Below are 24089 nucleotides of genomic sequence, written 5' to 3'. Positions count from 1 at the left end.
CGGCGACCATCTTGGATTTCAAAAATGATCCCAAATTCAATTTCTGCACCCTCGAGAACCTCGGATGCGATATCCATATTGTTGAAATCATATTTTTGCACGGCGGCCATCTTGGATTTCAAAAATGATCTTAATATCGTTCTCTGCACCCTCGAGAACCTCGGATACGATATCCATATTGTTGTAATCATAATTTTGCACGGCGGCCATCTTGGATTTCAAAAATTATTCCAATCCATTCATCCATTTTTTCAATCCAAGACGGCTGCGGTGAAAAATAAATTTAAATTTCGCGCACTTATTGTCCTGGAAGTTGACAGAATGACACTGACGCGGCGGGAAACGTATGTGGTCATAGACGACCACATTAAAACTGCTTCATTTCGCTTGGGCCTACTCACGTTCTAAGCGTTATTATTCTAAGAAATAAAATATTTTTGATTAGATTTGATTTGATTATATGTAATGTGTCTTTATATTTCTTACTAGCATTACTCTTACAGCTCTATATTTTCTAATTAATAATACAAATAAACATTACATTGAAAAGTTGTATTTGCTGTGATTGTATTATTGTTAAAATAATACATTATTTGTCCAACATGGCGCCATTGCTTCAATAGAATTAAATTCCACCCAGGTATTGTTGAATTAGTGCCAGCTTCAACCACAATAATAATTATTGTCAACCTATTTGTTACAATCGCCATTGTATGTCTTCTTTGTTGAAAACAATCAAATTATAATTGACTTGTTGTTCCTTCGTTTGTTCTGATTATCATTGTGTACTTGCATGCGTGAAAATCGGTAATAATTAAACCTATAAAAGTTATTTATTAAACACTAAAAACATCATGAATTATTTCGTAAAATGTGCTCCCTGTTGTTATAGTGAAATTGTTTCACAGTCGAGCTGTCAAACTGTACGTCAATAAATTCTCTCAAAGAATTTATGTAACATACAAAAATATGGGTCCCAAATCGAAATAAAAACTATCCTATCCCTCAAATTGGACTCAACTACACTCAATGAAGTTATCCCGATTAAAATATTCATAAGTTTGGGAGTTCACTGGAAACAAACATCAGGACACTGGATTTATATATATTATTTATAATCTACATTGATTATGAAATTGTTGTGATTTGTGGTGTCTTTTTCTTTAAGAGATGTTTTTTATAGTAAGCGTTGGGTAAAAACAATAGAGAACTTTTTAGGGGATCCGTAGCCAAATGATAAAAAACGAAATCCTTCATGGGCGAGTCTGACTCTTTTTTTGACACCTCCACCAGAAGCCGTTGTTTGTCAAATTGTGGAACTGACGTTTAGCCCCAGTGAGTTTTACGACAGCGATCGTTGAATAGCCTACTATCCGTTTATATTAAATAGCCTAAAAGATAAAAGCGAACTAAAAATATAAGAGTGGGCATCTTAATCTAGGCTGAATAATGTATATGCCTTCGCCATTTTTGATCTGAAGGATACAAAGTAGTGGAAATAAAAAAATTATCAACATAGTCGTATGTTACGGAGGCTTTGCATTTCAAAGAGAATGTAAATACTACGTAATTAGAGATGAGACTGTCTAAGTAAACATAAAAATGTAGTTTAGTATGAAACGTGCAGTGATTTGACTTATGTTTGAAAATATAATACTAATTACAGTATGGCGATTGGCGACGAAGTATAACCCGACTAAGCTTGAAAGCCAACAGTTGCTTGAAACATGGTGGATTTCGGCTATCTCCATTTTTTACAAGATTATAGCCGTCATCTGTCAATCTATCAATGACTGCACGTTTCATGCAATCGTGTGAATCGCTTTTTCGCTGATGTATTTGCGCATAGCTTTTATTGATATCATGCCTTTTATAAGACCGGTCAGACATAATATCTGATAAAGAGTTTGATGACGGCGAGAGTAAATATTGACTGCATCTATAATTGTAACGACGGACCCTGATGGCAAATGTAGACTGCCCTATAAGTTCTTCGCAAACTCTGTTTTTACGAGCACCTAACATAAAATTCATTTTGATTTTTTGCATTTTATGAAGTGTAATGGTATGTCCTCATCCTTAGATTAAGGATTAGTCGCCTCTGCGCTCCAACTAGATTCCGCAGGTATAGTCGCAAAGTGCGGCAACTAATACTACGCCCAAGTGGGCGTACCCGAGCCAGTCTCGAACAATGTGTGATGTTGACGTGCCACATGTATTGTTAAACTTGTCTAATAATTAAAACTAAAATGCCTTGGGTTGCGTAGTAAAACTTTGTAAAAATAAAACTACAAGAAATAAAAAAAACACTGGGATCACATATCATCAGTAAGTATTTTGTATTTTATTAATTTCAATTTAAAATAACACGAAGCGTATATAAGTTTCAATCGTATTTAAGCATCTTTACAATTAGCCAATACACACTAAAATATAAAAATTGCCGTAATAAAAAAGCTATTAGTCTTAGGTTAGGTTTGGTAAGTACGGTATCTAGTTGGAGCGCAGCGGAGACCAATACTTTTTGTTTGGCTTAAACTATATGGTAATGGAGGAAAATGTCCTATCCTTTCTGCGAGTTACCTGATGGTAATTGATCACCAATCCCTCATCACCAGAAGAATAAGAGCATGTTTGGCCTTGAAGATATAACATTAATCGAGACATAAATCTGTGCGATCAAGACAACTACAATTTCTACAAAAAATTTGAATCCGGCGGTAAGATCAAGTACTAGCTTTTCGTAATCATCGCGTCGACATATAAGGACGAAGACTTCTAAATTTAAACACAGTATTTATTTTTAGATACTTGGTGAAGTAGACTACGATAGGATTTTCTTAGTGGTGACTGCGTAAATCTGGGATTTTAATACTTAAAATACATATCATCATCATCATCATCAACAGCCGGAAGACGTCCACTGCTGGACAAAGGCCTCCCCCACAACGATCGGTCCTGCGCTGTCCTCATCCAACGTATTCCGGCGGTCTTGAACAGATCGTCAGTCCATCTTGTGGGGGGCCGACCAACACTGCATACATATAAAGGCCCAGTATTACAGAAATAACATAAGGGCCTTTTACACGTAGAGAGTATATCTTCTTAAAAATTACACAAAACACTGTCTTTTCTACTAATTTATTATTATAAGTGATGAAAAGAAATACCAGCTCCCATGGACCACCACAATACCATAGTACAAGATATACGTTATTTGTTTAGATCAAATGTATATTGAAGTATGTCTAGATAGAGTACGACAGCCGTGAAAACGTCGAAAAACTAACCTCTATTTTGAGCTATTCACGCACACTCACACAAAGTGTCATATAAATGGCGAATGTAAGATGTAGCTTACACGTACACTAAACTAATATTTCTGGCCTTTTTTTATCGGTTGTCTAACAGCAATAGACTCTATCTAGACGTATATAATCTATGGTTATTTGTTTTTGGATAAGATTTACTAAACTTAGTAAAATCCCTGTCCCACCCATCAAGATTTTTGAATGTTCTTGTTCATGTTAATACCGAGTGTTGGCCACCACGAATGCGAATAAATTTCAAACATAGAATAAACAATGTAGTTTAGTTTATCCACGCTGTATTCTACGGTCATATAATATTTATGGTTACCTAATATTTTTTATTGAATCGAGTTGTTTTTTTCGAGATCCACTATTAAAATATATTGTTTCTATAAAATCTTAAATGTCAATGTCGTATTTTCGCCCGGTTACATTTATGTATAGAAATAAAATTGTTTTTATGAAATACGTTGTTACCATTTTAATTATTACATACGGAAACAATTTGTTGAAGGTTTTTGCAACCGTTCTTTAACCTTAAATTTTGTCAGCAAAAAATAAAAATAGATCTAAGCTACTTTTATGTTATGTTTTAAACGTACCTACCTGGGGTTACGTTACAAAAATGTTCTCTGTTATATATTACCCTTATGCATAAGATAATATAAACTTCATGCGGTCTTACAAAGAAACTTGGTATAAAGTTATATATTTTTTTATAATAAGGGACGAGACGAGCAGGATGTTCAGCTGATGGTAATATATACGCCCTGCCCATTACAGTCTACATTGCCGCTCAGGACCCTTGAAATTCCCAAAAATTCTGAGCGGCACTACAATTGCCCTCGTGACCTTGAGACATAAGATGTTAAGTCTCATTTGCCCAGTAATTTCACTAGCTACGGCGGCTACTATCGAAACACAGTAACGTTTACACATCACTGCTTCACGGTAGAAATAGGCGCCGTTGTTGTACCCATAAACTAGCCGGCATCCTGCGCAAAGGAGCCTCCCACTGGTAACTGTACTGGTACTGGTCAATGTAAAAGCACAGTTACAATTACACGCGTTTTAATACTTTTAAAGTGTTTTATTTAAATTTAGCATATTCTTTATTTATTCTCAGGAATAACTATATACCAAGTTTATTTGTAAGGCCGCATAAGTCATATTATATTCTATTTACGGAAGTAAGTGACAAGATGAGTAGGTTTCTTTATATTAAGCCGTAACAGTGACATTATGAACTGCGTTGTAACGCAAAATAAATCGTCCCAAGGCTTAGCGAATTGCAATACGACTTCGGTCTCCATTATTAGACTTAAAATGTTATTTGTCATGTCTCTGTATTTATTAAAGTTATACTTGTTTAGGCGCGTTATGAAAAATTATGTGAGTGAAATTTTAAGATGAGCACGCATCACTGTAGCACAAAAGTAACAAGGTTGAAGTTAGTTACTAAAATTATCTGACTTTCTGATACGTGATTTTTTTTTTTTGGTTTCTTCGTCCAATATTAAGACAAAAAAAAGCCTATACATATGTTTATTAATTAATTGTCAAAGTCATCTTTGCAATTTTTTTTACAAAATTATTCTCTCTAAAAATGTATAGCACGAGGAATGAATCATTTTAATGATTTTTGCTTCGTTAGGCTAAAGAAGTATAACTTCTTGCGTGCATACATAAGTACACACACAACCATTTTTAATGAATATCAATTAAGTAAACAATGATTTATTGAAATAAAACGGATTCTAGACATAAAAATGTTGGTATAAATATTAATAGTAAAAAAGGGCATTTATATAAATGGTTATTACAGAATATTATATAGCAGTCTAAAAATATCCAAAGGAAGACCGACACGAAAGTGACTGAGGTCGCTTACTTTTATTTCTGCGGCTTAAGAGACCATGAATTTCAAGTTTGAGGAGCTGTGACTGAGTCACGTTGGGTCCATTCGGCGGGCAACAACTTGAATAATCTATTCCCGATCAATTTTATTTTAAGCTTCGAGAAGTGAGATTCAAGAGGCAAGAACTTGTATGATCTATTACTTACCGACCGATTTTATTTTATGCTTAAAAAATTCAATATCAGAAGATTGGAAGAGTTATTTATACGGGATTCTCCACTTGAAAGTAATTACCGCCTTGCACTTATCACGAAGTAAATGTTACCTCGCATAGCCTCAATGTGGAATCATCTAACGGCTATAGTATTCCGGTATTACTTAGGGACCTTAATGGTAAGAGATTTTTTTATGGAAAAGGAGAACGTACAAGCCATATCTCTTTCACCTTCACCTATCCTTTTGGTAGTTCTACCCATCTTTTGAAGAACTCATGTTGTTTTGACGTCTATGAAAGATAAACAATTTGTTATGTTTTTAAAGTGATAACCCTCACTTCTAGGATTAATACACAAATAAAATTTCAAAAACAACATAACTTTATGAACGATGCGGGACTCGAACCCACGACCTCCGGCGTTCCGTGCCGGTGCTCTAACCAACTGAGCTAAACGTTCGAGTGACGTATCGTCATAAAATCTTGTATGCTTTGTTCAACTCTCGGGTTGTGGCTTAAATACAGGATCCACTTTACAGTTGATAACCTGCTCAACCCCAATATTTGCATATTAGGAAATTGACTTGAGATGTCGCTCTTTAAAATCTAAACAACAACGCCGGAGGGCGTGGGTTTGAGTCTCGCATCGTTCATAAAATTTTGTTTTTCAAACTTTATTTATCTATGAAAGATCCTTGAAAACAATCAAGGAACGCCACACATTCAGATATCACTATCTAAAAGATGTCTTCATCTTCGTAGAGGATATTTATATTTGTGGCGACGTGTTCGATGGGGGAATGTGGCAACAGGGTTCAGATTAAACAGCTCTTCCAAGCATATTCTCACTAAAGAGAGAGCAAGAAAAGAATCCAGGGAGAGTTCCTTCAGCCATTTCACCTCTGGTCCTCCAAAATGTAATGGAATCAATCGTGAAAATTTAAATAACGTTTTTACTATTTGACACATCAATGGCACTTAATACACTAAATTTCTATAATATATTAACCAAAAAATTATTGTTATATATAAAATCTGTGTAGGTTGATCCTAGAAGTACATTATAATGATTTTAGATATTGATTTGTGGGTACTTAAAGCTATTAATAAATATGTGTATCTGGGGCAGATAATTTCTACTAAAGATCATATGAATAAGGAAATTGAACAAAGAATAGCAAGTACTTGGCGAAGGTACTGGTCACTCAAACGAATAAGGAAAAGCGGTCACATATCCCAATCCATTACCTAAGACAAAAGTTTTTAATACGCGTATACGTCCTTGCATGACTAAATGGGTGCCAAACTTGGTCTCTCACAAATAAAAATTTAAAAAACAAATTTAAAGTGTGCCAGCATTGGATCGAGCGCAGCATGTTTAAAATAAGAAAGCAAGATAAAATAAGAATAACAAACATAAGAAAGAAAACAAAAACTGAAAGTGTGGAAAAAACAATTAAGCAGCTAAAATGGCGTTGGACAGGACATGTGATAAGAAGCAAACAAGATAAATGGACAAAAGACATTATAAATGAATTTATCTAATTGTGGACCAACTAAAGTGGACCAACATGGACAAGAACAACTTACGACAGGAAAATGTGGACAGAACTGGAGGAGGTCTATGTCGGCGGACAAGCGAGCAATGATTAACATAAGATTTAAGTGGTATAACATAATATATTAGGTGAAATATTATCATTTAGTATGTTAAGTTGTAGCATAAGTTAACAATGTACCTTTTTAGTTTGCTTGCAATAAAGGCTTCATTCATTCATTCAAAGCTATTAAAGCTCTGGATGCGTCCTGTTCCATCAAGGCACTAAGAAAAGTCAAAGTACCTAAGCCATTAAGCAATGAAACTCTTTAAAACTATTTATCTTTTGGCGATTACATCAATTTCTCCAACATAAAAATGTCATGATATTTAAAGGAATCGATCGAAACTTTATCGATTGTGCAACTCGATGATATCTCGATGATCGTGTACACGAATTATCGATTCGTTTCCGATGTCTCAATCTAATCATACCCTACGATATTTAACATTAAGGCCGAGATTAATTATTGCCAAGTTTAAAATTTTCTATGCATTGTATAGAGTTAATATCAAAGTATAATAAGTAATATAATTTGGAATAAATATCGAGTTTTGAAGGCGATCTTCAAGGTTTAACTCTAATTAAGTTAATTAACAACTGCCAAATTATAATGGATAATGTAAAAGGAATACAGGTAATAAGTATGATGAGGCACGACCTATGCCTTCACTAGATTAGTTTATAGTATTTATTATCACCAATTATCACAAGTTATAATAAGGCACACTCTACATGTTTTAAAGTTTTTTAATAGTTCTTTAAAATGAAAACTTCTTTAGCGGCGTTGAGTTTTTTCTTGGGTTGGGTATTAAATGTTAAACTCGCGTCAAGACAGGTGGCCTGATCGAAAATTCGTAAGTAAAATTGAACATCCTTAAAAAGTGCTATCAGTAGCTACCGGAGCAGAGAGAGAAACATGAAAAAAGATAGACTGTACTCCATATGGAGAATAATAAGAAAATGGCCGTTGATAAACGTAAGACGACTTGAAAAAGTGTTCGGTGAGGTATCTAACAGTATTCTTAGTCAAGTAAATAGAGTAATAGAAATATATTTATACAGGGAAAATGGAAATATTTAGTAATGAGTCAAAATAAGGTGAAATAATAAATATTGCATTTTTCACATAAATTTCGAGGTTATATGCAAAAAGTACAAAAACTAAAGTTATGGATCTTTTTATTACCTACAACTTTGCCATTTGACTTTTTTCCATAGGACTTGTAGTTTTCTCGGAAATCGAGATAAGCCGTTTTTACCCTTAAACACCCCCCCTTTTCCACTTCCCGGCCTCAGATCGCCTGTAATTTATTTTTACTTTCATTTTTGTTATATTCTCTTCCTTTTCGAATGGGTAATCAGCTCATCCTAGCATTTTTTTTGGTTTCTAAACTTATCGACCTTGGTCTATTAGAGTCAGGGTGCAACTTGACTTAACTTGCTCTGATACGAAAATACAAGCCTAAAAAATTGTAAATAGTGCAATGGTTTCAGGTAGTAATTAATTATAAGTCTGTCTATATAATACACACGCTACATTTGAGACACAATTTTATTGACTGACTTTTAGAACATTTCAGGAAAAGTTCTAAAAGTCAGTTCAAAAATTTTCTCGCGACTTTATATTAGTACTAGCTTTTAGCCGCGAATTCGTCTGTGTTGAATAGTTACTTTGGTCATTTATTGTTTATTTTTATGATACTTTTCAAATAATCTTCAAATTAATTAAAATTTCCGCTGCTGGTGGCGCTATTCTATGATACAGCGGATATTCCTTGTCATTGTCGTTAGTCTCTTTTAAATAGTATTTCATTGAGAACTTTAATCTCCTATTTCATCCCCATCTAAGTCAAAATATCAAAAATGCTCGAACAAATATTTATTTATTTCTTATTAAGTGCCTAAATACAAAGTTTCATGGAGTTTCTTCGATAGTGACGAACTTTTATACATACTTCCACCCCCTACTTCAACCCCGCCAAGCCTTTTATTCGTGATAATTAGCCTATGTCGTTTCGCAAGCTCTTGTCTATCTAATGTAATAAATTTCATCAAAATCGGTTCAGTGGTTTAGGCGTTAAAACCTAACAAACAAACTAACATTCACATTATTAGTACGAAGACAACATCAAATAATTGTTCCTTCTAAAAAGATCTAAAAGGAATTCGCAACGTAACACGTGTTCGTAATTCCTACTACCCCACAGCTGAATATCTAAGTGATCCGAAAGCCTGGGACTAGATTATGAATATTTTATATCAATGACAGTAAAATAGATTAAAAAGAGCGCAAAAAAAGAAAATGCTGGGAGCGTTTCATGCGCAGCTTCTTCTATATCAGAGCGCCATTTATTTCCGAAGCGGTAGTAGTGTCTAGTATATTAGAATGACATCAAAAAGGATTCTAGAGGAATCAATTTTGTGAAAATAAATGCCTTTTATGCCTTTTAACATAATTACGTCTCTGGATAAATATCCGGACGACCGAGCCTTGCTTGGATTTTTAACAATGTACAAAACTTGAACAAATAAAATGAAACTAATACGACATGACCCTACAGTCTTTTATATAGTGGCGAAATTTACCATTGTATTCTAATGTAGCTGTTTCTCATTAAAACGCGGATAAAAAAACCTCGCTCGATCGATTTCTCGCCACCGAAATCCCCTGTATACTAAATTTTATGAAATTCGTTGTAGCCGTTTCCGAGATTCAGAATATATATATATACTAGCTGACCCGTCAGACGTTCTGTAGATAGTAAAAAAATACTGTTTTATAGGAATTTGCCAATAATATTTCAAAAAATCAAGAATTATTTCGTAAAAAATGCTCCTGTTTTAATGAAATTGTTTCACAGCAGAACTGTCAAACCGTGCGTCACTAAATTCTCTCATAGAAAATATGTACATACAAATAAATAAAAATTAATGCATAAAATATAAAATAAAAAAAAATAAAAATAATTATGTGTCCCAAATCGAAATAAAAACTATCCTATCTCTCAAGTTGGACTAAACTACACACAATGAAGTAATCCCCATTTAAATCCGTTCATTAGTTTAAAAGTCCATCGCGGACAAACAACGTGTCACGTAATTTATATATATTAAGACTGACAGACGACCCGACAGACGTTGTTCTGTAGATAATAAAAAAAAACTGTATTATAGAAATTTGCCAATAATATTTAGCAATATCAAGAATGATTTCCTAAAATATGCTCGCTGTTGTTAAAATGAAATTGTTTCACAGCAGAACTGTCAAACCGTGCGTCACTAAATTCTCTCATAGAAAATATGTACATACAAATAAATATTGGAAATAAAGATAATCATGGGTCCCAAATCGAAATAAAAACTATCCTATCTCTCAAGTTGGACTAAACTACATTCCATGAAGTAATCCCCATTTAAATCCGTTCACTAAATTCAAATTCAAATATTTTTATTCGAAATAGGATGTGAAATCACTTATTGAAAGTCAAAAAATTACCACCCATTCCAAAATGAATGCCTCCTAGTACTAGTTTAGGAGTCCATCGCGGATAAATAACATGTCACGTGAGTTATTTATATTAAGATATATAAGAATTGCACATTTAAAGATATAACATAAGATTATATGATATAAGTGACATGAACCAATTTATCCTCCATAATATATTTAAAGTATGATGACTCTCATCATAATACGACACAATAGCATGTTTGTAACCCTGTGATGTGGACACCCCACGGTCACATCGGCCAGTGTTACAATTTAAGATAATTGCAGACGATGCCAGCCCCAGTTGCCAGACACGAACTCTCGAACACCGGTCACGCATTTGGTATTTAAGCATCATGAGACCAGTGACATTTGTGTCATTTTTTGTGGACGTCATTATTTCGATGACTTTGACAATCTAGACAGCGCTATGCGCAATCATAATCTACAACATATCTATACATATAAATAAAATTGGAGTGTCTACTATATGTACTATTGAAATAACCGTTTTTATACGCTTTATATTAGCTTCACCTGTATGTTTGTATGTTTGTAACCGACTTCTTTGGGCGCGATTTTGACCCACTTTAAACGGCTAGATTTCGTTCAAACTTTGTAGATTTATCGGAGGATTTTTGTTAATTTATATAATTTTCATCTATAGTCGATATGGCAGGAATTGATGTTAAAGTACTCAATAGTTTTAAAAATACGCTTTTATAGAAAATTTAAACACTATTTTCAATTTAAATTTATTTTCTATTTTTTAGTTGAATTTAATATAAAGCGTGCTTTTTAGTTTTTTTTTAACTATTATTTTTACTAGATGTATATGAATATGTATACGGTACATACACCAAAATAAATTTTTTTACAATTTTTGTCTGCCTGTTTGTTCCGGCTAATCTCTGAAATGGCTGGTGGGATTTTGACGGGACTTTTATTGGCAGGTAATTGATGTAATAAGGAGTTACTTAGGCTACGTTTGTTTTCAAAAAAATATTTTAGTTTAGAAAAATAAAGTAGGTAATGTTGCAATGTCCAAGAAACGGTCTTACTCTAAAAATAATTTATAACAGCAAACGTTGTATTGCCGATATTAAAATTGCGATACAAAAGTAACTGTTGATCGTAGATGTGTGAAAATTTGAAGTTGTATGTATTTTTTAATGCTGGCTCATAATCAAAGAAATTAAAAACAAATTTGGCGTGGACCACCCTTATCATTTAGGGGGACGTAAAATAGATGTTGTCCGATTCTCAGACCTACCCAATATGCACACAAAATATCTTAAGATACAGAGCGATACGAAAATATATGTATAACGTCGGGTCGTATAGCAATGGAATTAAGGGGAAAGAATCATTATATTACCTGTTGTGTGTGTGATGCATTAAAATAATTTAAAGCTATACATCCCGGAATGTAATGTACATTAATATACATTATACCTGTCCTGCGTGAAGCCCTTAAATTATATGCAAGAGACCGTTGAACTGTGTTCTCAGACACATTGACAGTTAGACAGAGACTATGCAGACTAGCCTATAGAGTTGGGACGCAATAGTGAGGTGACATTTATAAGTATAATACTGTATACTTGGATATATATTAGCTTCACCTGTATCCATATATTGTAACAAGGAGTTCTCATCCGTATATAAGTAATTATAATCATATTGAATACACACAGTATTAGTACAAAACTGACGACCCATATACCTTAGTGGTTAGGGATCCTAACTACTAAGCTAGAGATCCCGGCTTCGAATAGGTGGTAGAGGTAGGTGCAAACATTCATATGATCAATGTAGATGTTTGTTTCCGAGTCATAGATGTTCATTCATATTTATGTATATTTAAGTAAGTATATAAAAAAAATATTTATAGATAAAACAAATCTTATAACTATATTTACAATACTATGACTACATAAAATTAAAACTATCATTACGTGGAAGTGTAACAAGAATACTGGCAGCATTTCCGCGTTGGATAGCAAGGCTGATCCGTTGACCGAGATAGCTGCCAGCGCTTGGGTTTCCAGTAGCCTTATTGAGGCGCGAAGATAGTATTTTGAACATTCTCCGCGCCTCTGGGCCCCACGGGCCAAGTGTCTCGACACCAAACGGCACAAAGATGTATGACTCACTGAGACCAACATATTTGCGACGCTTGCCGTCTTCGGCAGTCGAAGCAGTAGCCCCAGCACCAACTGACGTAATTTGGACATGAGAAGCCAGAGTATCGACACAAGTCGCGTCCCACTCCAGCGCCCTTCCCCATGCCCAAGCCACCAGCGTCATTCCATCAGGACGCGTGCCATCGCGGCGGAAAATACCATTTGGCTCTAAAACAGCTGGAATATTAAGAGCAGCAAATGCCCTGACTTCATTAATGCGGGCGTTACGACTAAAAGTAAGTATATTGTATTAAATATATCGTTGTCTTGTACAAGCTATGCCTAATTTGGGACAAGATAACTTGTGTAAGAGTGTGTCATTATAGTATCATTATTTTACCTATTACGATACGGAACCGTTAACTGAATTGTATTGGTACTGAACAAAGCATTAAATTAAAGCTGATTCATTCCAATTCGACGAGCACTTCCAAAACAGTGCACAACCTTTAACAAAACCTTCGCACCGTGTGACCTGACGCGATATATTATACACGGGTATTATTATAATTATTAATATACAGATTTCGCGACGCTTATATCGATTGACCTGATTTTTGTGCAGGCCTGCTGCACAAAATGATATAAGTTTTTTTTTATCAAAATGAGGGACGAGACGAGCAGGACGTTCAGTTGATGGTAATTGATACGCTCTGCCCTAAATTTGCCATTCTTGAAAAATACAAAAATTCTGAGAGGCTCTACAATATATTTACAATACAATTGCGCTCGTGACCTTGAGACATAACATGTTACGTATGATTTGCCCAGTAGTTTCACTAGCTACGGCGCCCTTCAGACCAAAACACAATAAAACTTACACATTACTACTTCACGGTAGAAATAGGCGCCGTTGTGGTACCAATAATCTAACCTCCTGTGCAAAGTAGACACACAGTGGTAATCTATCGATTGATTTATCTATACCAATATTATAAATGAGGAAAGATTTTATTGTTTGTTTGTTTGCATTGAACTGAACTATATACTGAACCGATTTCAACAATTCTTTCACTTTTGGAAAGCTACATTACCCCGTGTGACATAAGCTGTAGTGTATTTTATGACCATTCCTACTAATATTATAAATATGAAAGTTAGTTTGATTTTATGCTTTCACGCCTAAACCACTGAACCGAATCTGATGAAATTTGGTACAGAGATAGTCTAGAGCTTGGAAAAGGAAATATGCTATATTTTTTTCTTAAAAGAGGGCATGAACGGGTTGACATAAGGGATAAAAGTTTTCATGGGAATTCTGCATTTTCGGAGATAAAACCATGAAATATTGTATTTAGGCACTTGATAAGAACTAATTTATAAACATTTGTTCGATTTCCGAAACATTGACCAACATAATAAATATAAAATAGGAGATTAAGATCAGCACCTTGTCATTTCGTACTTTCACTTTGGCTGTTGGCAGTTTGTACGTAGTAGAAAAACAATTGTATTTTTTTTTGACATAAATTATAATTTGACAGTTGTCATAAGATGCAACAAAGAGTCATCATTGCGCCCACTGAGTATACATCATACAAGTACAAACTTAAAATTATACATGTAAGTTTATAAGTTTTTAGTGTAGTATTAATTTCTCGTTACGTTAATTTACTAGCTATTTTTTTATGAAAATAAGGGACATGACGAGCAGGACGTTCAGCTGATGGTAATTGATACGTCCTGACCATTACAATCCAGTGCCGCTCAGGATTCTTGAAAAACCCTGATTCTGAGTGGCACTACAATTGTGCTCGTCACCTTGAGACATAAGATGTTAAGTCTCATTTGCCCAGTAATTTCACTAGCTACGGCGCCCTCCAGATCGAAACACAGTAATGTTTACACATTACTGCTTCACGGCAGAAATAGGCGCCGTTGTGGTACCCATAATCTAACCGGCATCCTGTGCAAAGGAGCTTCCCACTGGTAATATTTATTCCCTGAGAAAAAATAACTTTTGTTTTATTTAAAATTATATTTAGCGTGACGTCACCAAATGGCCCAAGGGAAGACCAGCGTTGGTTTTCACACCAGCATGAGTTGGGACCATTTTTGTAACATATAGGTAATATATTCTTTTAGATTTTGATTGTTTATTGTTTGACTCCTTTATAAGTTTTATTTTAAGTTATTTGTATATTAAACATTTTTCATTTCTTTTCATTTTTCATATAATTGGCAGGAAAATACTATTAAAGTGACTGTCCACAGTGACATTGAAGAGCGCCGCCAGCAGCGAAAAAAGAACAGTGTAATGTGTATTATTTGAAAAGTATCCTTAAAAAAATGCTACACCAATTAAGTATTCCACGCGGACGACATTTGTTTACCACTGTCGCATACTATAACTAGTTGAATAGATAAATTGAATAGATCATGCAGTTTGAAGCGACAACAGTTAAGTAAATGAGAACGGATGATAACCTTTGCGGAGTTCAAGACTACAATGTTCTACATAACTATCATAATAACTTCGATATAACATACATATATTATGTTAGTATTATTATATATATCATCTTGTTATTTTACTACCAATATATTCTATAGAATAAATTTATTTTGAACAATACTCAGTCCCTTGCACAGGATGCCGGCTAGATTATGGGTACCACAACGGCGCCTATTTCTGCCGTGAAGCAGTAATGTGTAAGCATAATTGTGTTTCGATCTGAAGGGCGCCGTAGCTAGTGAAATTACTGGGCAAATGAGACTTAACATCTTATGTCTCCAAGGTGACGAGCGCAATTGTAGTGCCGCTCAGAATCAGGGTTTTTCAAGAATCCTGAGCGGCACTGGATTGTAATGGTCAGGACGTATCAATTACCATCAGCTGAACGTCCTGCTCGTCATGTCCCTTATTGTCATAAAAAAAACTATGAGAAATCTTATCAGATTATTGATGATTTTATAGCTTTGATACGTAAAAGTTGTAAACAACAGACTTTCATTTGATGGTAATTAATACTCCCCGTCCATTACAATGCAGTGCCGCTCAGGATTCTTGAAAAACCTATAAACTCTCAGCGGCACAACAATTGTGCTCGTCACCTTGAGACATAAGATGTTAAGTCTCATTTGCGCAGTAATGTCACTAGCTACGGCGCCCTTCAGACCGAAACACAATAATGTTTACACATTTCTGCTTCACGCCAGAAATAGGCAATGTTGAGGTACCCATAATATAGCCGGCATCCTATACAAAGGAGTCTCCCACTGGTTGTATGTGAGATCACACTTTGAAACACAAGACTATAACAAGAATTATAAAACGTGGTGATAATTATAATCAAATAATAGTCACTTTGGGTAAATATCTGATATTTATGGCTTTCGATGGTATTCAGATAATGACTCTATTGCAAGTGGTATATTTGCAGATTAACTACGATTTTTGGTAAAAACTTAATACGTGCTGCCTTAGATTAAGGATTGGTCTCCGCTCCAACTAGATACCTCACTGCCTAAGAAAAATAGCTCTTTTATTACGGCAACTATTAGATGCTTGTGTTCGTGGCATCTTGACACTCAATGGCATCTTTCAAATTTTGTAACATACGCTTCGTGTTATTTTACATTGAAATTAATAATAATAATAAATTTTTTATTGATATACAAATCATTACAAATATAAAATGAACAATTAGGATACGCATTGAAACAAAAGGCAAAAAGAAAAGGCTCAGCTTCCCCTGACATGGAATCATGGATTTATGTTTCCATGCAGCGCTGTTTTTCAGCCATCCCCTCCTCCCTAAGGTGTTGAGTGGGAGTGGATGTATTGTGGCTCCTAGATTACCTACTTAAGCCTTAAATCTTTTTTTTATAAAATGTAATATTAGAAAAAAAAGTGTTCTGATTACCTTTGCAAGTGTATGTGAGTGTGTGTGTGTATGTGTGTGTGTATGTATGTGTCTGTTTGCATATGTGCGTGAGTGTGAATGTGAGCGTGTGTTTATGTCCGTAAACAGAAAAATCTTTTAGAGAAAGATATTTCCAATGGAAGTGGTTCAATTTCTCCGCAGCAAGTTGTTTTTTTAGTATAGCTTAACGGTATTTTTTTTAAAAGTACTCTATACTCAGTGTCTTTCTTATTTCTTGTAGTATTATTTTTACAAAGATTTACTTATGCAACCCGGCATTTTAGTTTCAATTATAAGCATAAGCAATATAAAAATCCATTAACTGCCTTTGACATTTCAAAAACCGATCTATAGAATGTTTTGGTTCCTTTTTTGTCAATCTATCTATGAAAAGACGTACCTATTCCTTTTTTAGATTGGTATTTATATGAATGTGACAGGTTAAAATATAAAATATGCAGATTTAAGTCAAACTTTTGTAAAATAGTAATTAAAGTTAGACTCTACTATTGCACGATCTATCTGCCAGTTATAATCCAGTCACAGTTATGCTAGCTGCTTAAAAAATCAGAACGCATAGGACAAACGATGTTATAAATGATTTTCTGTGTATGTAAAGTAAATACCATGTTAACATTTATATGCAACTAATCACATTAAAAAAAGTTAAAAAAAAGATTATTAACGTAACCAATTATAAAAAAATAAACCTCTGCCTGCGGCCATTTCAATTTGTCCCCGCCCACACACCCATTTCATTCATTTACCCTGCGAAGGGCGTACGGGCAGGTGGCAGCAAAAACCAAAATTTTGTATTAATAATTAATTATTCGTTCCGCCTTATTCGTTAGAGCCGCAGCGACGCGCAGCTGATGCTAGTTTTACGCCATTGGACCGAGGTCAGGGCGATGACCTTAGTTTACTGATAGAATAAATGAGTCAGGGGATCTCAAGATTTTTGGAAACATTTAATAAGATGTTCTTTTTACTGTGTGGAATATAAATGTAATGTACCAACAAAAAGAAAATCGTGTAATTCAAGGTTTTAATTCAAATCTGGTTGAAGATGATGGCACCCAATCCGTTAATTGTTTTTTTTTTATTATTTTTAGTGGCATGCGATGCAAGTCCATTGGCCAATCTGAAGCCTACTTGATCACTATCAATTCGCTAAGCTGTTCACACCAGCTAATGCGACGCAACTCATAGTGAATGCAATCAAACGAACGGAACTAATAAACTCATTGATATAACACTGCGCTGCACGAACATCCTTAATTACAATTTCTCTATTTAAATTGAGTCACTTTATAGATTAATAATACAACAGTTTATTTCAATAATGGTTTACCGATTCAAAATATTGCAACATAATATTCTTATCAACTAATTACGCTCGGATCAAAGGATTCACTACTTTTTTGCTGGAAGTGAATTACTGAGGCGGAATTGACAATTTTTTTGTAATTTGCTAATTACTAGATACTTACTTTTTCATTACTTTTAATAGCTACTTTTCCTACTTAATTGGGACTAGGTACAGTTCAAATACTTGAGGGTATTAATTTATCTGATCTAGAGCCAAATAAGGTATTATAACATAACTCAAAACTTATTCAACGTGAGGTATTTTTAAACACAACTTATTCAGCTCTAAGCTCTGTGAACAATAAATCATCCCTATTTCCTACCCTTAATTTAGGTTTTTAATTATTTATATGGGGCAACTTCGGGGCCCTATTTAAAAAAAGATTTATCAATATCGGTCAACACTGTAAAAAGTTAGTGGTCATACATAACAATCAGTGAGCGCAACATTTATTATCCCCTGTTTTCGCACCCTTAGGGTATTATCTACCAGTGGGAGGCTCCTTTGCACAGTTAGGTAGGTAGTTAGTTTGGTTAGATTATGGGTACCACACGGGCGCCTATTTCTGGCGTGAAGCAGTTATGTGTAAGCATTATTGTGTTTCGGTCAGAAGGGCGCCGTAGCTAGTGAAATTACTGGGCAAACGAGACTTAACATCTAATGTCTGAAGGAGACGAGCGCAATTGTAGTGCCGTTCAGAATTGTCGGATTTTTCAATTGCATTGTATTGGGCAGAGCGCATCAATTACCACCAGCTGGACGTCCTGCTCGTCCCGTCCCTTATTGTCATAAAAAAATTATATGAGACCAACTTCGGGGTATACCGATTCCAATAAAAAAAAGACTTATCAAAATCGGACTGCTCTGTTAAAAGTTATGCATTGACCTTCTCCGTTGTTCAGTCGGTTAAAAATTAAACTGCGTGCGGTATTATCTGGGCCTGAAAAATTTCAGTATGGATCTAGTTACTCATCATAATCAAGAACAGGATAGGTACTTTAAGGCGCGGACTGACTAGGATTGTAAACTCTACAACCAACCCTACAATATTTGTGTTGATCATGTGGCTAAGCTAAGCAAATGGGCATTTATTTTACTGGTTTTCTATTGTTTATTCAAAATTTACATAATAAATTGAAAAACTGTGCGGTTTAAGTTTTAAAAAAGTACTAATTCTATTCAATTCTTTAAAAATATAATATTGTTGTCACTGAAAATTCGGAGATTTTTGACACCAAAGTTTATTTTTGGGAAGCAACTTCCAAATTTTTTATTGGATATTTCAAATTATATAAAAATATTCTATTCGGTTAAAAATTATCACTAAATCCTTCTTTGTGCACTGTATTTTTTATGTAGGAATATTTTCATTACATTATGTTGTAATCGACTCCCTAAGAAACCAATTTCTGTTGATATTGAGGTATGACCGCGCCTTAACTTGTAGTTCTCCGCCGTATTCACATATGCACATTGGTGCGCGTAAACTTAAAAGAACATCAACCGACCTAACAAAGAACAGAACACAAATTCATCATAATGAAATAGTTAAAATTCATTTACAAAACCTCAAATATCAAAAGCACTACATAAAGTTATTTCACAAAGCATTTACAAAATTTATGATCCTAAATCTTAAATGAGGTTCCGATCTTGCAAGTAGTTTGTAAGAAAAAAGAAACTCAAATTGTATTTCTGTAAGAAAACCAATATGAAGTAATTCATTACGAAATATTTTAACAATGGTTCTCACCTTAGCTGCTGCGGAATAGATGCAAGCCAGTGTTGCAAACAGTACGATGTTTTGAGCCATTTCGACACTATTATCACTCACTGTCGATTATCGATATCTCGATGGCACATCACATACGAGAATCTGAAACAAAAGTTCAACTTAATTTTGCGTTCAAGTTTAAATCAGAATAAGAGGATTGTCGAAAATATTATGAAAGTCAGACGGTATATGGCTCTTAACAAAAAGAATTTTTACGAGTGGGAGGCTCCTTTGCACAGGATGCCGGATAGATTATGGGTACCACATCGACGCCTATTTCTGCCGTGAAGGAATAATGTGTAAACATTACTTTGTTTCGGTCTAAAGGGCGCCATAGCTAGTGAAATTACTGGGCAAATAAGACTTAACATCTTATGCGCAATAAAAGAATGCTGGGAAAGTTTCTTGCGCCGCTTCTTCCCTCTCAGAGCGCTATTTGTTAGTATATTAGAAATGACATCAAAAGGTAAAATAATCAATTTTGAGAAAATAAATGTCTTTTATGCTCAGAATTTTTAGGCTTTTCACAAATACTGAGCGGTACTGCATCGTAATGTGCAGGTCGTATCAATTAGCATTAGCTGATATATGCAGCTGCATAAAAAAAGCATCCTTGCCGCGTAATAAGAAAAAGAAGATTGAAAGCTCTTAGGTCATACTACCCAGTAGTTATTCAGTTAAACTCAAAAAGTTTCTAATCATTCAAATTTAACTCATAACTTTTTGAAGTGAAAACATTTTCAGCCGTGGTGGGCATTTTTTGAAATGCGACACTGTTACCACTACAGACCTCTTTATTTAAGTATGTACATAATATATTCCGTATGTATACACATGCATTTTGAACTTGATTTAAAGTTATTTCCTGCACAAAAAAATTACTACCTACTCCTGATTAAAAAAATACACACGTTCTAGTTTTAATTGCGGTTTGGAATAATTTTTGGTTATTAATTTGTATGTGATTAAACAATATATATTATATTCACACAGAAATGTTAGAAATTTTACTTTGCAGAGTTTGTTTGAGAATGTTTATAACATTAAAATCCTCTCAATGGTCAGATATCATCAGTTTCTGGTCATTTTCGCTTCCAATAACAAGTCATATTATAAAAACATCATATTATGAGTAAGTATTAATAATTAATTAGTATTCAAAGATTTAATTCCATTAGAGTTAAAAAATAATTTATTTTCTATACACCATATAATTTTTATACCATAATAATTTTTATGAACATCTCATATTTTTAATTATTTATAATATTTTGAGTGGTATTAAAATACTTCACAAGTTACAATAGTGACATCATCGAGGTCTAATTTAAGAGCTAAATTTGTACCAAGATCAGCTACAATCTTAGCTGTTTACAATTTATATGCATAATCATTAAAATACAAGTCTATCAACTAATTTCTTGTTAAATCCTGTTTGCACCAAAATTATTACATTCACAGAATTCATTATGTTTTATTAATAAAATTAAAACAGGTGTCTTTATTTCTCACAACTATTTATGTTTTTTTTAGCGTACTGGTCACCTGGTATTAAGTAATCACCGCCACCCACATTCTCTTGCAACACCAGACGAATTACAGGAGCATTGCCGGCCTTTAAGGAAGGTGTACGCGCTTTTTTTGAAGGTACCCATGTCGTATCGTCCCGGAAACAAGGAAGCTTAGGTTGAAGATAGCTCCTTGAAAACCGCACTGTGGAGGACCGCCACACATCCAGATGGTGGGGATGATATCCTAACTTGTGGCATGTCGTGCGAAGTTGGAATTCGGCGGCAGGAATCAGGTGAAACATAATCTATGCCTTTGTTAGTTTCGTTATTTCATATGGCTAGTAATCACAATTTTAGTAATCTGTTCTAGTATTACAAAGGATGTTATATGCAACCATAGAGTAATTTTTAAATTGAATACTTTAGTGATTTTTATTTAATTTAATAACGCAAACGATTTCCATCTTGGAGAGACAATTTAATACATCATACTGATTACGGAAAACGTGGGAGTTGGAGTTCCTATTTAAAGTAAAATACAAAATATAAAAAGGAACGAATGTCAAATATAAAAAAGCGCGAATGGCTGTACATAATGGAGTGCTTGTCGCCACGTTAATGTATGGAAGTGAGAGTTGGGTATGGCAGAAGAAGCATAAAAGCAGAATTAACGCAGTTGAGATGCGATCACTGCTTAGTATGTGTGGGGTAAGATTGACTGATAGAATTCCGAATGCGGTAATACGAGCGCGCTGTGGTTTAAAAGAGGATGTTGTGACAAGGACTGAAAAAGGAATGCTGAAATGGTTTGGACACGTGGAGCGAATGAGTGAAGAAAGCATGACGCATCAAATATATAAGGCAAGTGTATGTGGGTAAGTCGGTCGCGGGAGACCTCGTAGGACATTCGTCGACCAAATTGGGGACGTAATGAAGGTAGAGGAAGCGCGTGAGGTTTGTAAGGTTAGAAGCAAATGGCATTCTATTGTCTCTGCCTACCCCGACGGGAACAAGGCGTGAGTGTATGCATGTATGTACGAATGTCAATAATGATACCACTCTTCAAATAAAATATTTGTAGCGGTGAATACGTAACTAGCAAATATCGACTAACGAGTAAATATCGCATCACTATATTCGAACTACGTACCTATTACAGTTTGATAATCATACATTTTTAATATGAATTATAAATATTGAAAATTCAATCAACTAGGATCTGGATAACACTATTTAAGGGATTAACGGTGTTGTTACAAAAAACAATATTCAAACATGGCTTAGACACGTGTTTTTAGACAGTGACCTAACTATAACGACGACTATAATGGAGTTTTTCTTTTACAAAACACTGTTTAGCTTGTATTTAACTTAAACGTCGTTAAGCACAACATAAACTGAAGTATACAGGAACAAATAAGGGAACGGAATGCAATTTTTGACAGCTGTCATCTATCTGTCATAATATATTCTAAATCTTCCATTTATATAAAATGATCCATATGTTAGACACACCAAGCTTCGACTCTTGCTTAAATATAAGCAATGTCTGAAGATTGTTGCACGCTAAACAACAGAAAGATACAGATATGTGATAGATTTTTTTTTAAACAATAGTTTAACACATAACTTTTTTGTAATAACACAGTAAATGTTTAAGCAGTGTAGAAGGTTCACATATTATTGCATTCTTTTTCAAAAAATATTCGGATACAAATAACAAAATATGACAAGCCGCGCAAATATTTAAAATAATTTTGAAGTATTATCATGAGCCTACGAAATGTCAAATGACAGGTCGTAATGAATGAGTGATCTGAAACGGGTTGATTCATTCATCATTATTATAATTGACCTGATTTATATTTCACTACTGTTTGAATATCAATTCGTCTATCTTAAGCGCCAGTATTTGTTTTACTAATTTGATGAATCATTGAATAATTTTGTTAAATTGGTTTAGAGTTTAGAAGGAATTTGTTCAAAATAAAACAATTCAATTAAAGATGCGGCAGTGTACAATTTATTGGCATTACCTTTTAAAAAATGCAATAAGTATTTTTTATTTTGATAATTTATACGTCTAGATAGAGTCTCTTGCTGTTAGACAACCGATAAAAACAGGCCAGGAATATTAGTTTAGAGTGCGTGACAAGCTACGTCTTACACTCGCGATTTGTATGGCACTTTGTGTTAGTGTGCGTGAATTGCTCAAAATAGAGGTTAGTGCTAAAGTCTATTTTTATCGACCTTTTCACAGCTGTCATAGTCTTTTTTTTTAATGAAAATAAGGGACGAGACGAGCAGGACGTTCTGTTGGTGGTAATTGATACCCACTGGTAAAACTGGTCATAGTCTATCTAGACGTATAAATGATCTAAGACTTTAAAATTGTTTACAATACAAGCAATTTGTACATAATATGGCATAGTATCCAGACAAAAGTGAATGACAACTAAAGAACTAATCATTTCAAGTATACTAGAATGTTTATGAAAAAGATATCAACGCATGGTCCAGCGATAATACCACAATGAGAGTAGTAAGTCATTAAGTTTCAACAAATGAGAAATAAGTAAGTGATCATTTTCACCATGTTTTATGAATAAGAAATTTTATAATAAACATATACTGCAATTTTGGTAAGTTCAACATTGTTTACTATACATGTTAACGTAATAAAACTATATGGGTAAAGGTAGGAAACTTTATAGTGATTTCGTTGAGGATTCGTAACAATAAATTTGGCAATACAAATTGTATCACAGTTAATATACCTAGCTTATAATGCACAATTCTATGAAAGTGTTAAAATATATAACATAAAAAACTTGTTTTTCAGAAGAGAGTCATGTCATATTCATCGATTTCTGCTTCGAGCTCATTGAAAAACATGAAAATAATATTTA

At 34.1% G+C, this 24089-nt stretch overlaps 1 protein-coding gene across 2 annotated transcripts in view; it reads right to left on the bottom strand.

The window, feature by feature from the left end:
• Positions 1 to 24089, bottom strand: part of LOC126974442 (uncharacterized) — a 72729-nt gene that overhangs the window by 48109 nt on the left and 531 nt on the right. For both annotated transcript variants that reach the window (XM_050821934.1, XM_050821935.1), the window contains exon 2: positions 19649 to 19771. In XM_050821934.1, coding sequence (XP_050677891.1) covers positions 19649 to 19708 — 60 coding nt within the window. In that variant the 5' untranslated portion in view covers positions 19709 to 19771. The remainder of the gene's footprint in view (positions 1 to 19648; positions 19772 to 24089) is intronic.

This window comes from Leptidea sinapis, chromosome 32 (genome assembly GCF_905404315.1).
Source record: "Leptidea sinapis chromosome 32, ilLepSina1.1, whole genome shotgun sequence".
In the NCBI taxonomy this organism is placed as follows: Eukaryota; Metazoa; Arthropoda; class Insecta; order Lepidoptera; family Pieridae; genus Leptidea; species Leptidea sinapis.
Note: the sequence above shows the minus strand (reverse complement) of the source record. Positions and strands in the feature narration are given on the sequence as shown.